The 13,355-nt window shown below is 38.2% G+C and overlaps 1 protein-coding gene across 3 annotated transcripts in view; it reads right to left on the bottom strand.

Annotated features, from left to right (window-relative positions):
- The window catches only part of tenm4 (teneurin transmembrane protein 4), a 112,589-nt gene that overhangs the window by 75,677 nt on the left and 23,557 nt on the right, over positions 1–13,355 (bottom strand). For 2 of the 3 annotated variants that reach the window (XM_085370027.1, XM_085370028.1), the window contains 3 exons: positions 4,961–5,210; positions 2,139–2,237; positions 998–1,233 (listed from right to left, as the gene is read on the bottom strand). In XM_085370027.1, coding sequence (XP_085226153.1) covers positions 998–1,233; positions 2,139–2,237; positions 4,961–5,210 — 585 coding nt within the window. Of the gene's footprint in view, positions 1–997; positions 1,234–2,138; positions 2,238–2,476; positions 2,552–4,960; positions 5,211–13,355 lie in introns of all 3 variants that reach the window. The other variant, XM_085370026.1, reaches the window with a different exon arrangement.

Raw genomic sequence — 13,355 nt, 5'->3', positions numbered from 1 at the left:
TAATACAGAACCTCTGACACTTTGTTTCAAACATGATCTTTTCTCCTTGTTCATGAACCCCAAACATAGCCTAGTTTATAGTAATAACTCAGTCAACCTGTAGCTTACTTAATTTAGACTGAACTCCAAATATGTTGTTAGTGACCTTGAATGTACCAACAGGGCTGCCACTGGCATTTAATTTATCCACAGTTTTACGAATCCTTCTACTATCCAAGAACAAAGACATTAGCTTCATACGTTATAGTTAGCTAAGTTCTAAAAACATTTGCTCTCCTCTAGAAATTCTCCATATGTCAAGATGTGGCAAATTAAATTGTTGGGAATGATTGTTTTAAACATCAGGAAGTTTGATATGGAGATTGCTTACAGGAACCCCCCACATATACTTTAATATTTTATCCTTTCATTTCTGTCTTTTTGTGATTATTTGCAACCAAAATGCTGTGTAAACACTTCTAGTGTATATAGATCACAGAAATGAAAACAGTATGACCGGAAATGAATATCAATGCCTTAGGGGAGGACAGCAGTCAAAATGAGCAGAAATGATTTAATAGCAAAACTTATCTGATAGTCCTTACCCAGCTGGGACCTGAGAATGCTGTTTAGGGAATCTTAAATGAAATAAGATGAATATTCTAAATGTGCAGCCCTCTCTCGTGTGATGGCTGATGTCTTATTAATTTATTTCACATCCTGGCTATTCGCAAGAGCAAGACACTGGACTGCCTGTCTGCAGATTCAGTCAGTCCAATCTATGAATGATAATGTTTCTTTAGACAAATTGTGTGGGCAAAGAGTCAATCTGTGAGTCCCTATATAACCATGCTTATATAAGGTGCAGAGGACAGATTCATCACTATTGAAATGGATGACAGAAGGAAATGATAAAGTATGTATTCATCCTATGTCTGCATTCAAGTGAGGGGCGGGGTTTGGAAGTGACTGACAGAGGTATACGTCTTGGTGTATGAGAGTGTCAGAGGTGACTCACCGATGAAGTAGGCTAACAGGAACAGCAGTGTTACTGAGATGAGGATGGCACTGAGAGCAGCACATTTCCAGTTGCAGTGCTTATAGGGTTTCTTCAGGCTGAAGGCAGGTCGAGAGAAGGTGTTTCGAGGCAAAGGTCGTGGAGGAGGCGAGTAAACTGTGCTGGAGGTCAAAGGGTATCCTGGTGAAGTTGTGCAATACATTGGTGATGTTCCACCTGGTTTGAATAGGAAGTGCCTGGGAAAATACATTTGCTTGTTAGTTCTAACAGAAACACTAGGTGCTCATGACCATAACGTTGCAGGTTACTGTCTATCCAGGTACGGCCCTTTCCAGTGGTAAGTAATACCAAGCACATTCAGTAGTGTTACCATAGTCATGCTAGATTAGTGAGAAAACTAAGGCATTTCGGGTTGAAACAGCTGAAACTGTGAATCTATATTAAATCTCTTTCAGAGGACGAGTGACCACAGCTGGCTCTTGTTTATATATTCCATCCGTTGCGAGAGGAGTAATTCCCCGTAACCATGTGTCAAGGCTACGTAGAGGAGAGATACATTATATAAGGTTTCAGCATGGAGTTGAGCAGATTTATTCGCCCTTGAAGAACATGGCTGGCTATCTCAGAAAACGTGTACAGCTACATGTCCAAGTGCCGGATGATCAGCCCATCAGAGAGCCAGTGGCAGCGGCACTGTTGTCAAGGCCATTTTACTGACAAGCATACAAGAAGCTCTCGAGCAACAGTGACATGAGCGTGATTGAATGTCCTATTACAATGTATGATGTGGAAAGTCACCGAGACTATATTTTATTTATACATATCAGGACAGATCTCTCACATGTCCTATTCAAGCAACAGGAGACAGCATGGGCAACTGTGTTCCACACAGCAGTCGTGCTTACCATTATTCAAAAGCAATACAATCCAACAATGTTACTCGATGCAAATTGTTAGTTGTATTAAAACAGGGAAGGGACAAATACAGCAAGGATTGTAACACTGCAGGAGATGTACACAGATGATTGACAGTGTTTCAAAACAGAGGATGCTCGATGGAAAATAGTGCAGGCATCTATTGTTTTCATGGCAAAGCAGATCCTGACAGTAGTCTGAGCCAGATAGCAAACATGCAACATACCCGTCGTTGTACGAGGCATCGTGGCGTGCTGATGCCAGAATGTCCATCTCAATGAGGTTGTCCTGTAAAGTCTCTAGGAATGCCTGCTTTGCTATGTTTCTACACACAGGTGGAAAGATGGATATGAAGCTAGTGTGAGACATGCGTGCAAGAAATACAGAAAGGCCAATACAACTTGTGATCACCAAGCAACATCAACAACTGACAAATGGAGCTCAAGATGGACAGTATGGGACAAAAAAACAAAACAACCAAGGCCCTTATGGAACTACTTCTACAAAGGTGTGACACAAATAACATCTACCTGTCTTATGCCCCTCATTTGGACACTGCCATACCTTGTTTTGTACGAGCCCTGCCCTTCTCTGCAAGCGTCTTGCTCTTCTCTGATAAACATTAGAGTATTCTGGCTCCTTTAAGGTTGTGATTGGAAGAAAACAATGCATCACTTACAAATAAGAACCTTAAAGTCTATTACACACAAATACTACTCTAAGTCTAATGAAAATCATCACTGAGGTTTCATAGCCTTTATACTGATTAGTATCCTTAACTGCTACTTTTTTCCCCCCATTTAATGGTTGCTACATGTCTTAAAACACATTTTCAGCAAACATTTCTAGAGTCTCATGTCTCACTGCCCCCCCCCAAATGAGAGCTCTGTTCCATAAGGAAATACAGCAGCAATGCAATGGAGAAATGAACTGTCCACATGCAATGGGCAGGCTGAACACGTTGCATGGTACAAGAGAAAAGCTTTGTTTTTGATCCCAGTCTCCTCTGCGGCCAGCAGTAAAATCTGTTCATAGTCTTTAAAGCTTGTGTTCTAGGGAAGAATGCTACTTTTAACGAAGAAAGAAATACTTGGCAGAAACTTGGCAGAAAAAAAATGGTGAAGCTGGACAGGGCCAACCAACTGCTGGCATTTTTCCAGTGCTAAAGCACGGCAGAAATATACCAGTGCTGAATTTATCAGTGCTATTAAATTTCCCAAAAGTGACAAGAGAGGGCCATTTTAATACTATTAACTTAGTAAAAGTGACATTTAATATTGCAGGGTCCATGCGGATATTGCTAATGGTTTCAGTTTCCTTATTGGAACTTTGCTAGGTGTCATTTTTTTCCTTCAATGCAATAGGTTATACAGACTCGATTCTGTATGTGATTTCAGCAGCACTCTAGCCTCTCCTCACCATCTGTTTTCTGTTCCACAGGGAATACCTGTACGGGATTAACTGGAGCTGGATGATGTGTAATCATTCATTATACAACTAACTGTCCTTCTACCAGCTGAAATTGATTCTCATTTTCCTGTTGACTGAAGCGTCTCACAAAAACTGAAAGAGGAGACAATAAGTCTGTTCAAGACTGGTTTCTTAGCCACGCCAAATTAGCTATTAGCTATTTTCCTGTCAACAGCTATTTAATTTATGGCAATGTATTTTATCACACAGACCAGTGGTTTTTAATAAGTTCTGAATATATTAAAAATATTGGCAACATTTAAACTGAGGACGCTGTTATGTAACATTTTCAAAAAACAGAAGAAATAAATTACAATATTCAAACCTTAACTTTTGTACATAAAGCTATGCGGCAGCTAAGAACAAATAGCTACTGTTACTTGTGCACACTTTCTGAGCTGATTTTTTCGAGTCAGAATTCAGAAAAATGTTCAGAGAAAGCGATATAAATGGAGGAAAGAAATTCTGTCCTCTCTCAGCTCATCATAGTTTACTGACAGAATCTGAGCTGACCAACCAAATTATAATAAGCCTGAACAGTACTTGTCTAACAGCTTGACAAGATCGATATCAATCATTATTCAGTGACACCTTCACTAGGGTACTACCTGTTCTAAACAGTATAAATATATATGAAGAATCCACCTGTCATTGGCCAGAACTGTGGGTTTTGCTCATTCTTGATTATTTGTTATAACACTTTTACCTATAAGAAACAGAAATGCAATTGCTGCATTTATTTAAATTTACAAACTATTCACTTTTATATATAATATAATATAATATAATATAATATAATATAATATAACATCATGGTATGCGCAATTTTTTGTCATTGTGATCTGTTGTTTTTAGCCTTAACTGCTTTGAAGAGATAATTGCAACAGTTATAAAACAAAGGGTTTTTTCTTTGTTCTCCATAACAACTTACTCAAAGGGTTTATTTAAGGAAATGTGCCGCTGGTGATGTGGCGATTACTTTTTTCTTTTTACTATTAGCAGACTAAATTGATATCTTGGAAGGTTGAGAAAATTCTGCCTCAGTATTCCTAATTTCATACCGCCTTGCAATAAGACCATCCAAAGAAACACCAGATATTCCCTTTGTTACAATAACACTTGACAGACCTACTTCACACAAGGGCCTCCTATTGAGAAATACTAGAGAAATGAATGCTGATTAATATGAAATAAATAACACTCAGGGCTGAAGTGGAGGGGCTACGAAGCCTGCTCACGGGAGCCTGAATATAATTTGGTATTATCCAACATGATTGTAATTACTCTGCTGTTTAAACTCAATAGCTTCCCCTGTTAGGACTCCTAGTATTAGGCGAACCAAAAGCACCACTTTTCTCTTGTTTGCCACAAAATCATGTTCATCACAAATATAGGCCTTTGCCCCTAGCAGGATATTTTCCATTTTATTGCTTTGCTCCTTGTTAGCACTGTGGTAATTTAATATGGAGCGGACAGCAGGAACAAGAGGAAACACCAAGTTCAATGGCACCAGCTCAGCTCAAGTCTTCCAGATGCCAACTTCTCTATACATTGTCTGAGAGACAAACTACACAGTACCTTGTTTCCAGGGGGATGTTGCTGTTAAGTAGCCAGTTGTCCTGTGCACTGCCAGAGTCTTGACCACTGGCGGGACCCTCAGGAGGAACGGAGCTGTCTGTGGGCGCAGGACTTGGGTTGCTCCGTGGTGTGTAGTTGCTCCTATTCAAGGAGTTAATAGAGGCTGCATGGTGCTGATGATTGGGCGAGTGGGAGTGGGAGAGTGGTAGAGGAGGCGTCCGCAGCCGAGAGTGATTTTGAAAGGCTCCGTCTGAAAGAAAAGAAAAAAAAACAGAAAAGAAATAAAACATGGAACAGATATTTTAAAAGAATAAAAATTCGACTCATTTACTGTTTGCTTTCAGGCACTTTTGGGTTACCTTTGAAAGCACCATCAAAGACAGCCAGATTCAGTTTGTTTGCCAGCATAACAAGAATATGGCAGCTCCTTTGAGGATGCACATTCCAAAAGGTTTGTGAAAGCAAGCTCATGTGTGTAAACTAACTGGTTAAGACAAATCCAAAGCTTATTTCCTCCAGAGTGACCAGATCTTCATCCAATAGAGCACCTTTGGGATGTGGTGAGATGAGAGACTCACATCAAGGAAATCTGCAGCAAGTGTGTGATGATGAATATGAACCATAATCCCTGAGAAAAATGTTTCCAGTATGTTGATGAATCCATGAAGAGTTAGGGCAGTTTTGAAGGAACTTGGTAGTACCAGGAGCCTGGACTTATCATCACAAACTGACCAGTGAGTATAAATTAACACCAAAAACTACCAAGTTTTTCACCTTTTCACTTACCAACAAAAAAACGCAGTTAAAAAAGTCGTACTTCTGCTCATTATTTCTCTAACTGACCTCTATCAGAGTGTTCTCTCTACCTCCCACAGAGACCTGTGACAGTTTACTCAGATCAGACACTGACTCCTGTGTAAACAGATTAGCTGGCCTCTTCCTGAAACACACCAATTCACTGGGCTTTTCTGAATTTGCATTTAGCGTTTTTTTGAGCATGCACAGTTTTTTTTAAATAAACAATACTTTGTTTGCCTCCAAACTTCAATCCCGTAACTGCCGCAGCTTAAGTGAAACACATTCATGATTTGATCCAGATTTAATCAACCAGATTAAGAGTGACTCCACTGGTTATGTACCATTTCAAAGCTTTTAGCAGGAAAATTTGCTCTTTTTTCTTTTCTTTTTTTTTTTTTTAACCAACTATATTGTCACTTTTTTAAGAGGATTTAAAACTATTAGATATGAAGTCTAGACGGAGAAATTGTACCCTGTGGTTTTATATTCACTATTTGATAGTGTGCAATTCATGAGATAGAGGACCAATGTCTGTATGCACTCTGTATCCATTTATTTCCACATCTGCTAAGCCATTCATCAATCAATGAACTCCCGGCTTTACACAGAGTGGCTTTTCTTTATAGCAGTAAGCCTCCTTTATTTCACAGATATCCACAACACTAAATTGCCAATTTACAGCAGAGAGAGCAGAATACAGACACACACAAAGCTTATTTTGTATAATCAGCTCCTTCATTAAAGCGATACCTACTCATGCCAGTCAAGAAGCTTAGAGTCATTTCAGATATTTTTAGGGTCAGGAACATGAAGCTCTGATATCAACATGTGTCAATCAAAGCAGGCACAATAAGAACTTTTAAGGTGCACACTGGGTATTCAGAAAACATTATTATTAAGCTTCAATGCTTAGGTCTAGTCTGCAAAGTGGGTATAAAGTCCTTTGTGTTCAGAGGTGGCATGCTAAATAATGGCTCAGCAAAAGAAATCAACACAAAATGTACCATGCTGTATTAAGCAAGCCTGTTTCTTTTCAGGATTTAAACAAGCTGTTGCTTTACAAGGCACTAGGTAATTTTATACACAGTTTCATATTGTTTCAGTCTAGTGTTTCTGTTTCTGTTTCTTTACGTTCCATTAACTATCACCAAAAAAAAGAGAAAACATTTAAATTTTCACCTGGCTCAATGCCACGTAATCTACATATTTTCTAATGTAAAAGAACCGCTGAAAGAAGTAATTGCTATATGATGCATTTGCTGCACTGACAGATGGTCGGCTACTAAGTTCTCCACTTCTGCACAATGTTGCCTCTGTGCTTAGTCGAGACAGTGAAAGAGAAGCACACCACAGTCGTTATCAGCAGTGGACTAGTGTGAGGTAAAGCCACACGGTTGTTGATGATCTCCTTCCTGCTCAGTAATGTAACTGATTCCCTAAAGCCATTAATAAGGATATGCTAATTAGTTACAGGGACACCACAGATACTCTGAGAAATATATCACAAGGACAAATGCATCGCTGCTCTGGAATGCATTTACTTTTAGGTAAACAAATACTTTACTTCCTACTGTATGACCATCAAGTAAATGTAGGGCAACAAGTGATTAATTCCTCTAACATATTTTTGTTCCACCTGGGGACCATAGAAACAGTCCCCAGTGTTATAACAAGGCTCTTAAGAGCTTTGCTACAACATAAAAAATTACCACGAAAATAAATTGGTGCACATCAATATATCATAAACTTAATATAAGTATAAATTAATACAAGTATGCAGAATGCGCTTGCAGTGTATAGTTAGGACTACTGCCTCTTTTGTTCGCTCTGTTTAAAGACCACAGGAGGAACATATTTGAAATATACTTTCTGAAGTCTGAGCTACTCTGATATTTAGATTTAAATTTACATTTTAAACCTTAATGTATCAACAGTTTTAAAACTGATGGAAAATAATTCTGGTTGGGTATTCCACCTTTGACCTTCCCTTTGGATACTGTAACACAGAAAAGCCATCTCTAAATTCAAGACAGCAGTTGCAAAAAATCAGCGACTGAAAATCTTCTGCAGCCTTTAATCAAACCTTTGATCATCATATGCCCCCTAAAACAATTTCCTTTATTGTGTTTTCACTGATGCATTCCCTTCTGATGAGCTGCTGCCTGCTGAGACCGATTCTTCATCGTAGCTCTTCTTCTAGCACCTGGCAGCCACTGCTCTGCTTTAGCTGTTTGCTAACTATTAATGAGTTATACGTTCAGGATTGAATATAGGTCTGAAAGACCATGTAAATTTCTAACTTTAATTTTTCTATTTCTTTTTAAAATGCACATATGTAAAGGCAATTTCCTTCTAAAGTAAAATTACAAAGCTGAAAATGTTTTTTGTTTTTTAACTCAAGTCTGTACTTTATGGCCCAGTAGGGGGTCAAGGTCCACACGTTTGCCAATCTAAAAATCAGTTTTGCAGTACAACCAAAATTATATGCACTACAATGTTTTTATGAACCTCGGAGAACCCTGAAAGCAGCAAATTACAAAAGATAATTTAGCATGCACAGTCCACTCCAACTGTTTTATTGGCTTTTTGAGAAGTTTTCCCAAACCTGCCAACCTGTTTATATATAAGCAATTCCCAGCACGCTGCACAGTAGAACAGATTATAATAAAGAGAAAGATAAATGCTCGTCGCACCTGGCTCAACAGCCCGGCAGAAAGTCATTCTTATTTTTCTGAAAAGAAACAGAAAGACAAGAAACGCGTCTGAGACCAAGCACAGTGAAACATGACCCCCACAGATGTGGTGATTCAGCAACAATTATTCACTACTATCCAAAGGATGCAAGAAAATAAATGGTTTTCTATTGAACTGCTTTGCACAACAAAATTGGCACAAAAGAAGATTCATTTGTTATCAGAGAGTCAGAGAAGGACTTTGTTACCATAGCCAAACTTTCACAGGACATTCAAAACAGAAGCCTAAAGATACCCATTCAGTCTGGGAATGTGGCATATTCATTTTTCTTTCTAACAGATGTATGCACTGGTTAAGGCCTCCTGATGCTTTTCTAGACAAGTAATTAAGGCAAATCCACTTCATTAGCTACGACCTCACCCTGCACTCTGAGAAATAAGAGAGATGTCTAATGGTGGAATGTTATAATTACTGGGAGACTGCTGTCCCATTTGTAGAAAAATAATGACACAAAACTCAGGGAAAGATTAAATAAAAATTAATGGTTAATGTTCCACAAACAAGTAAAATAAAATAAAAAACTAAAAAAAAAAACTAAAAGAATACAAAATAATTCAAACTCCTTGTAATATTTCTACTAATGTAAAGTTAAGATTTTTACTTAAGGATTAGAAATCTTGGTTATTGAGAAGTCCTGGGTATGTTCATTTACTCATGAGCTACTGTATTGAGCTTGTTAATGAAATACTCAGAGTGTATGCAGTAGCCAAACTTTGAATTTTACTCTCGACAACAACAACAACAATAAAATCGACAACCAGTCACAGCAGAGCATCCCTTCATCTGGTCCAATTTAGCACTAAATGAGCCAACAAACCAATAAGAGCAGACTGGGATTTTTGGGTTGGCTGCCTTGGCATTTGAGACGGAAAATAGGTGTTTCTGTGATGAGAAAATTCTGTGCTATGTAAACCTTATATGGCACTAAAATAAAAGTATTAACTTATACGTTATATAGCATTATATCAGCTCTTTATTTCAGTGGATACAGTGGATATATATAATAGACTGAATCAATATAATACCAGATTTTGTGCTTGCAGTGTGTGTCATTTGCCACATTCGGCAAATCACATACAGAGGCCAGGTTCTCAATTTACCACTCGGTATAAAGACCTGGGTTGCGGGATGTTGTATTTCTGAACAAGGACAGTGGATGAAATCTATGGCAGTGATGGTCACACCTGATGAAATAAAATGATATGACATGCTCCAAACACCCGATCAACGCATTGAGGTGTGAGCTATTCGATACAGAATTAATCAAAAGCTATCAAGCGCCCAGATAAATCATTAAATCTTGCTTACTGCTACATCTCCTATGGCTAATCACAGGCGCAAAATTTCCAGTTGAGTACCATTTGTCTATAAAAATACAAATAGAATTTGTCACGAAGGCAGTGAAGCTGCACACTCTACTGACTCTCAGAGGCTGGTTCTCTCTGCTGGACTTGCTTTTTCTTATGACATTAGAGAAGTCTGAATGGAAGATACATGAGGGAATTTCAGCTCTCTTTGCTGGACCCATTTGAGAGGTAACAGGTGCCGAGAACAACGTGATGTGTTTAGCGCTCAGTCCTCCACTCGCTCTCTATGGAAAACTAGGGAAAAAACATATTGAATTGTGACTATAATTTCACCTTCATCACCGAGGTAGAAAATGTTGATATTTTAGAAATATAAGATCCCCAAACAAGCTTTTGCAAAGGAGGCAAGTAAGTAGAAAAGACTTGATGGAAGCAAATATATTTATCCAAAAAATATATGTGGTTGTTTTTAATAACACAACAAAAAAAATATTAGTAACATAATTCAGAAAAATCTAGTTTTACAGCAATTTAATCTATAAGGATTTGCTTGCAAATGCTTCTCTCACCCTGAGATCTAATGGATTTTCTGTCATTCCCTGAGCTGCCTTAGAAAGAACAAGACAAGTGTTTATGTATGCTCTGTTCTGTGTGTCACTCTGCTGCAAATCCATCAAGAGGTTGGAGATTTTGTTAGATGGCACAGATGGTCTCCAATCATCATGCAATGGAAGTAATGCATCTCACTTTATGTCAATGAAAGGAAGATATGTAGGTATGCAAAATGCATTATCCATAGTCCCTGCACGCTGACGGACAGCAAGTTGAATGGAACTGGACAAATTGTCTGTTGACTCTAGTTCATTGATAACTTGAAGCTATTACTAAGAGAAACCAATTTCTTTTTATATGTCAGTAAAAAAAAAAAAAATCAGATCCTCAGAAAAACAGGGGCAAAGCATGGCAGTGCCATGTGCAGCTCATTAAATTATTATTTAGGCTCAGATAGTTTTATTCCTCACGGTGTCTGTGGCTAAATTACTTTCTGGTGTGACCTCTTTTAACCACATTTCTCCGTCCTTGCAGACGCAGCGGGATGATTAAGCAGTTCAAATGAAGACTTATTTGAATTCACACACAGCTATGTCCCTGGGCCTTCTGTCCGGCTCAGCATTCCTGCTTGGTCAGCTGTGCGGTGGTGGTGGTGTGCTGGCCCTTTCACCAGGGAGCCCGGCTGCGCTGAAAGCTAACACTGACCGACCCCATGCTGTTTTGCATTAAGAGATGCTAATGCTGGGAGTTTGCAGTGTCTCAGATCTTGTGGCTCAGTGTGGCAGCGGGATCTCACTGGCAGTCTCCTCGGGAAGAAGCCCCTCAGAGAAAGCTGAGGGCCACAGTGAAACACATGCTTCATAAAAGAACTGCAGGCTTCAGCGAGCAGCCTCATCAGCCTTAGAGAAACTATTGCTCAGTGTTCCTCTAGATAAAAGCAGGACTCCCCCCACCCCACAGGGAAAAAAAGGGAAATAAATAAACACTGCTGCCTTGAAAGCTACTAATGTGAATAATGATATGCTGCTGAGAGTGTTTACTTGTTCAAAATCTAGCAGAACATTTTAAGTCCTGTATGGGGGCTCAAAGACGACCTTGAGCAAATGTAATTTTAAGTGATAAAAAAACCCACCTGTTTTCTAGAGCAACAGATATACTGTGAGACAATTATTTTGGCATGCAAATTTTCTGTGGTTGTTTGCTGCCAATAATAATGTTATTTATTTATTTATTTATTTTGCTACAGTCTGTTAACCCTGACTTTGAATTTGTCTTCTACAACTGACCTGCATTAAAAAAAAGATCTGATTTGATATTCCAGTCATTTTTGCCATGGTGGCTTTTAAATTACCTTTTTTTTTGCTCATGCAATTCTCACTGAAACCTGAGATGCATGCCAAATTCACATTAACATTTAGTAACATGAAACCTTTTTTATCCATAAAAAGAGAATAAAACAGAAAACATTTGAATTATTTTTCCAGATGTTTAATTAAACAAATATAGAAATGTGTAATCTGGTTAATTATATTGGCTATGTCATTTTGTGTATACAACACTCATGCACGCTCAATGGCAGATACATTTATGTAGCTCATGATAACATTGCCACTAATTATTTGACACAAACTACACAGACAGTTCTCCAAATTTGAATTTTAAAAGAAAATCTGCAAGACTATAGAATGACTGAAGAGACAGGCAACAAACAAGCTTACATAACTCATTAGGTGGTTTAAGTTAGCTGAAGAACGAAGGCTATTTCCTCTTATATAACTGTACGTCGCTTCTTACTGTCAAACATTGTGTAGAACTAAATAATAACATTCATTAATGAAGAATCTCAAGCAAAGCCCATTTTGCCAAGCACTAAGCAATATTTACAAGTTTCTCAGAACAGACAAGCATGGAAATATTAAGAGCTCTGGTGTACTGTTATATGAAATTGTATATGAAGGGCACATAGAAACTTGCTCTACTTTGCAGTTTAACAATCAGTCCTACAAAACCTGAGATGACCAAAGCTACTGGTGGGGGACATTCCTCATCGGTAGTCTCCAACCCCTTACTGACAGCCAGAGGCCAACCTAAACGATGTACCTATGCAAATCAGTGTCATTGTTATGAGACAAATCTGCTGCTTTAAAGGCCATTCCCCCCACCCATGTCCCCTTCAGCACAGTCATGTCACTGTTGGGTGACCAGCATGTTGCTACTGAGGAATTAGTGTTGAGATTTGCGATGGGATTAATAGCTCCTTCTCCGGGCTTTCTAAACAGGCAGCTGGGGTAGTTTGGAGCTCTGTGAGCTAACCCTTTAGTATTTGATTTGTAAGATTGATCAGATATTTCAATTTTTTGAATTTTCCTTTGGGTTTACTCCACCAGTAACAGATGTACAGTAGCTGAAAGACATCGACATTAAAACAACTCTAAAGCATCTTATTTAGCATGCAGATGTGAGTGATAAGTTTCATAATGTTTCATAAACACAAAGAAATAACTTTTTATACTGAAAATGAAGGTCTAAGCAAAAGTCTCTGAATTTGTAGCAACCAGAATAGTACAATGCAGCAACAAACAAATAATATATGACCATAATTTCAGCCTCTAGACCAGCCAAATTACATTTACCTGCACACACAACTCATGCAAATAAAAAAGATATATCATTATAACTGAAAGTTAACTACTGATAGTGTGAATAACATAGTCTGACTGCTGCTTGGTAAACATACTGTAAATATTTTACACTCACTACATTTCTGTCATCTCCTAACACCATGTGAGTCTGTCAGTCTGAGTGAGTGTTAAGTTAACAGCAGGAGACATTGCGTTTCATGAGGAATAATTAGCTGACATTTATTAATAAGAAATCATGTTGGGACTCTTTAGACTCAATCTAGCTCAAAAACCATGTTTTGCTATGCTATTTAAATAAAATAAAAAATGACAGTGTTTATTTTAAAACTGTTTTAACATAAC

The sequence above is a fragment of the Diplotaxodon limnothrissa genome, linkage group LG14 (genome assembly GCF_057381915.1).
Source record: "Diplotaxodon limnothrissa isolate DT_005_m linkage group LG14, D_limnothrissa_male_GT1.1, whole genome shotgun sequence".
Lineage (NCBI taxonomy): Eukaryota > Metazoa > Chordata > Actinopteri > Cichliformes > Cichlidae > Diplotaxodon > Diplotaxodon limnothrissa.
Note: the sequence above shows the minus strand (reverse complement) of the source record. Positions and strands in the feature narration are given on the sequence as shown.